Source organism: Grammomys surdaster, unplaced genomic scaffold, assembly GCF_004785775.1.
Source record: "Grammomys surdaster isolate TR1022 unplaced genomic scaffold, NIH_TR_1.0 141, whole genome shotgun sequence".
NCBI classification, from domain to species: Eukaryota; Metazoa; Chordata; class Mammalia; order Rodentia; family Muridae; genus Grammomys; species Grammomys surdaster.
The window spans coordinates 3,286,121-3,291,531 of NW_021604599.1; the positions used below are offsets into that span (position 1 = coordinate 3,286,121).

General features: G+C 41.8%; 1 protein-coding gene across 4 annotated transcripts in view; it reads left to right on the forward strand.

The window, feature by feature from the left end:
- Plgrkt (plasminogen receptor with a C-terminal lysine) overlaps positions 1–4,955 on the forward strand; it is a 14,320-nt gene extending 9,365 nt beyond the window's left edge. For all 4 annotated transcript variants that reach the window (XM_028764115.1, XM_028764118.1, XM_028764117.1 and 1 more), the window contains 3 exons: positions 2,378–2,508; positions 3,076–3,185; positions 4,550–4,955. In XM_028764115.1, the coding sequence (XP_028619948.1) occupies positions 2,378–2,508; positions 3,076–3,185; positions 4,550–4,671 (363 nt within the window). In that variant the 3' untranslated portion in view covers positions 4,672–4,955. The remainder of the gene's footprint in view (positions 1–2,377; positions 2,509–3,075; positions 3,186–4,549) is intronic.
- Positions 4,956–5,411: the final 456 nt, after the last annotated feature.

Here is a 5,411-nt window from a genome sequence, read left to right on the forward strand (position 1 = left end):
ATCCAGAGAGAGAGAGAGAGAGAGAGAGAGAGAGAGAGAGACAGAGAGAGAGAGACAGAGAGACAGAGAGACAGAGAGACAGAGAGACAGAGAGAGAGAGCACTTTACAACTAGAGCCAGTGTTTGAATCCAGTCCTTTTATCTTTGACAACTAGGTCTACATAGTCAGATGGCTCCTTTCCCCTTCCGAATACCATGTGTTTGTCATGTCATGCAGTCCCGGGATCTTGTCATGGTCTCATCTCACTCGGGGCCTCCTCTGAGTTCTTGACTGACTTATAAATTTTGATACACCGAGTTCACTCTTTACCATAAAGTTTATTCATGTGACAAGGACAGCATGCTCTGTGTTCACCACAGCATCACACTGTTTAGTCTCACAATCTTTATAAAGCTTTCTGCCTTTGATAGTTCCCAGCCATCAGTTTTAGACTGATATCTACTTGATGTTTACTGGGGGCAAAAAAAAAAAAAAAAAATCTATCCTGTGATAGCTCATTTAGACAGTAGTTCTTAATCCAGGCTGCATACTGGAACTACCTAGAGGCCCTTCAAAAAACTAAACTAAACTAAACTAAACTTATGCTGACCTAACCTCCAATTAACATTTGGAATAACTCTTTTAGGTGTGTTAGTATGGGCTGGGCCTTTGAAGAACTCCACAGATGTTTATAGCTCAGGACCTTGATGTTGAACTTTTCTGTGTCTTGTTTTGATTTAGATGCCTTTTCATATGGACACAAATTATTAATTTCTACATTTATATCACTTTGGAAGATATGTAGTATTAGGTGAGTTTGGAAAATACGTGGTCTAGCAAGGATGGGTATTCCACACTCAGGATTCATGTATACAAAGTCATATTATGTATCTTTAACAGAACTCAAAATGAACCTCAGCTTCTCCTGATAAAGGCAAGACAAAGTGGCTTAATTACTTCTTGCCCTTTCTCCTTCTCTGTTCAATTTTCCTTGGAACAATCTTGGTTTGACCTAGGTGACCGCAGGTGGCACAGGCATCTCTGACTGAGGGGAGTGTCTCTGCTGCAGCCACCTAGGAAACATGAGGTGATTTGTTTTGAGGACACTGATATGCTCCAGGGGGAGTCTGGCCGTGACTTCTGCACTCTTCAGTGATGTGGATCCTTGAGACCCAGCTACCTTCTCTAACCACCTCTGGCTCATGCTCTCTACCCAAGTGTCTGCTATAAGTTCTCCTGGACCTAGGATTAGTGACCTTCAGGTATACAACCTGCTTCTAATTTTTAGCTATCTCCTGGAAACCTTTTCATGGAAAAGAGAACCATGCAGACACTTAGGTAGCTGAGATTAACCCAACTGTCTCACAACCCAGATCTGGCCTCACAACCATTGTCTCTCCACTTCGGTTCCCCTTCCCAGAATCCTCTCTGTTTAGGGATTTCCCCAGGCCTACCTGGAGTTTACTTAGTATATTCCTGTACTACAACTCCCAGGAGAGGCCAAGTGGCCAAGCCTTATCTTACCACCAAAACTCATATTCCTCTCTCAGTTCCTGCCATTGTAGAACAATGACACCACAAGAAACGGAGTCATGCCGGGTGGTGGTGGCGCATGCCTTTAATCCCAGCACTTGGGAGGCAGAGGCAGGCGGATTTCTGATGTTCGAGAGTTCGAGGCCAGCCTGGTCTACAGAGTGAGTTCCAGGACAGCCAGGGCTACAAAGAGAAACCCTGTCTCGAAAACAAAACAAACAAACAAACAAACAAAAAAACGGAGTCGCATTACTAAAGAGTTGGGCTCTTTTCAAAGCATGGGCTTAAGTTTTTATTTTGCTGCTGTTCCGTGGATTTTTTTTAAACAATCCAATCAGATACTGTGTCTTGTGCTTCAGGCTGTTCGAAGCCAAGAAAGGAACTGATTGAAGTGGCACAAGACAATACATGAGACAAATAAAAATCTCTATTGACATCCCAAAGAGACATCCCTCCATCACTATATGAAGACCTGGCATTTCAGGTTGGGTGAATTTGGAAGGCAACATTAGAGGAAGGCAAAATAATTTCCATGAAAGTATTAACAAGAAAGACCAGCAAGGAGCGTGTTTAGTAACTTGCTTCATACGAAACAGGAAAGCTTGGAAACATACCTGTGGCTTGGATCCACAAAGATACAGTCAGGACCTCAGGGAGCAGGGCACTGTCCTGTATACATTCAAAGGGATTGTCACTGCCAAAGGGACAGTTGCACAGAGCTGTTCAGAGCAACTTAGCCACAGTCTATTGTGATTTAAACAAAATAAAACTGCCTCAGAAGGAAGGAAGGAAGGAGGAAAAGCAGATCGTAACACTGTTTCAAGATGGCAGGTGAGTAACCGCCCTTTTGTCTTCTGTGCTTAGCTGGAAAGGCAGCTGACCATGCAGAATGAGATGAGAGAAAGGCAAATGGCTATGCAGATCGCCTGGTCCCGGGAATTCCTCAAATATTTTGGAACGTTTTTTGGCATTGCAACCATCTCTTTAACAGCTGGGTATGTTTACAATTTACTTGAAGAGTTTCTGAAACAGCAGTCTTTGCCATGGCCATAGTACCGTTAAGTTGGCTGGAGTCGGACTGTGAGTTTTGAACCTTGAGTATTTATGTAAACAAGGAAAGCTCCCTTAGCTTACCTGTCTGTAGAACAAGAGTAGGAACAGTTCATCTTGCCTTTAGTTCCTTATGTTTTTGTTTTGTTTTGTCTATTTCTCTAGTCTGTAAGTTAAAGAGGGCTCACTTGACACCAAGATGAATGACCTCCATGCTTATCCCAGAGGTCCTGAATAGTAGCTCGCAATCCTTGTCTGCTTTAAAAGGAGGAACCTAAGCCTTGAAGTCAAAGGAAGATTAGCAAGTCATAGACCCTCCCCTTGAGAACCAAAGAATCTGGCAAAGTGTGTTGGATAAGGAAATTCAATTATTCAATTTCTATGTAAGACTCAGATGAATTCAGTAGCTTACGAGATAGAATACATTCTTCCCATAGTGGTTTTTTTCTTACAAGGATAAGTTGTATATTTGCATGTTATATTTGACATTCATTGTTCTATTTTTGAAACAGAGCAATAAAGAGGAAGAGGCCAGCCTTTCTTGTTCCAATAGTTCCACTAAGCTTTATCTTCACTTACCAGTATGACCTGGGCTATGGAACTCTTCTACAAAGAATGAAAAGTAAGTCTTCCTAAACTAGAGTTTCTGTGTCATAATTAATCTGTGGTTCAGGATTGGGGCTGAGAGATGGCTCAGTTGGTAACGTGCTCACTCTGCAAGCAGGAGGCCCTGAGTTCAATCCCCAGTACCCATGTGAAAAAGCCAGGTGTGATGGGACAAGTTTGTAATCTCCATACCGGGAAGGCAGAGACGGGCAGATCTCTACGCTCCCGGCTAGCCAGACTAGCCTCCTTGGCAAGCTCCAGGCTAGTCTGAGACCTTGTGTCAAGCACAAAAACAAACACAGACAATGCCAGAGGATACTGGCGGTTAACCTCGGGCCACCTCACGCAAGTGTACACACATGAACACATACATGTGCACGCACACACACATCTCCCTCTAATAAATCTCTGACTTAGGTGGATTCTGAAAGGACCATTCTCCTACGATTCAGAGGACTAGCACCTCTGCTTCTTCTAACACAGTGGCATGAGTCATCTTTTACCAGCTCATAAGAACTGACTGCTAAATGCTTAGAAATTTTGCATGATGAATATGAGGCACCCTTGTTTATTAAAAATCAAATAAAATAGGAGTATACAGACTTATAATTAAATTATAATAAATACTAAATTGCATTTAAAGCAAAGGTATTAAATTCTCAGAACTCATCTGTTTCCAATTGTTTTTCTATTCTGTATAATCATAGATTACCTGTGTGTCTGCATTGTGCAGATGTAGAAGCAGCATACAGATGCAACAGAGAGCGGCCACGGCTTTGACCGCAGGCTGCACACACTGGTGGCTTGTGATTGCTCCTAACAAGGAGTATTTACATGGTGGAAACTGGCGAAACACCAAGTCAAGCCTTAACCTTCTATTCCGTTGATCATCTAGGCCAGGGATTGAAAAATGTTGACATTTTAAACCCTTGGCAAAGGATTCTAATGACTTCTATAAGTATTCTTCATTTTGCAGACAACTTACTCATTTTTTAGTGTCAATTCACAGTTGTTTGTGTCTGTTGTATATTGGTCAGATCAAGGTAATTATAACTCTCTCCTCGTGCACTTATCATTTCTTTTGTGTACTATTTCTGAGACACAGTCTCCCTGTGTGGCCTAGGCTGACCTTGAACTCATGATCCTCTTGACTTACCTCTGGAGTAATAGAATAGAAGCAAGTAACACTGCACCCAGCTCTAGCTGGGTTTTCAGAGTCCATCATGTTTCCCTTGAGTGGTGTATTCCTTCTCCTGAGTCAGATGGGTGAGATTTAAGGTCATGGATCGTTACTCACAGTGTGTCCCTGGAACAACAATCCTCTTACGAAACGTGTATGACCCCCTTCATCAGCTTACACATTTCTGCATTTTATTTAAGGTGAAGCTGAAGACATATTGGAAACAGAAAGGACGAAGTTGGAGCCGCCAAAAGGACTGATCACCTTTGAAAGCCTCGAGAAAGCCAGAAGGGAGCAGAGTAAATTCTTCTCAGACAAATGACGTCACAGCTATCCTCAAAGCACATATTGCGCCTCAAAAGCACAAAATTGTTGGCTTGAATCATGGTGTTTACAGTTTTTTAAATGATCAAGATTTTGATACAATGCATTTTTATTTTAGGATATTAAAATTCAAAGTGAATTTGTTGAACTATTTTAAAATAAAATTTCTAACACCCAACCAAATCATGGAAGTATTCTAATAATATTCAAATTTCTTGTGTGTATGTGTGTTTTACAAGTATCCGAGTGCAAACTTAATAAATGATGTCGTTCTGAATTTGACACCAATGTCCTGCTGTTTGAGGTCCTATCAGACAGACTTTCCACTTGGTATTCAGCTTCCACAGGCATCTGCTGTTGTGTCCTGTCCCCTACAAAAGAATGTTGACCCGCTCACAGTGACGTACGACGTTCACTGTTTGGAGGAGGAGGAGGAAGAGAGGAAGGAAGAGGAGGAGGAGATGATGATGGTGAAGTTGAGAGATATAAATGGTAGGGCATGTGAGGAAGGAAATGGGTTGATCTTATTTCATTGTATACATATATGATAGTCTCAGTCAATCAATCAATCAACCAATAAGTAAATAAATAGAAGAAATTATAGAGGAAAGAGACGATGATTTCATCTGATGGATCCAGGCACAGTGGAATCTACCATAATATCAACTAATCAGGAGGCTAGGGCAGGAGGTTCTTGCTTGAGACCAGGCTGAGCAATGTAACAAGACTCTGTCATAC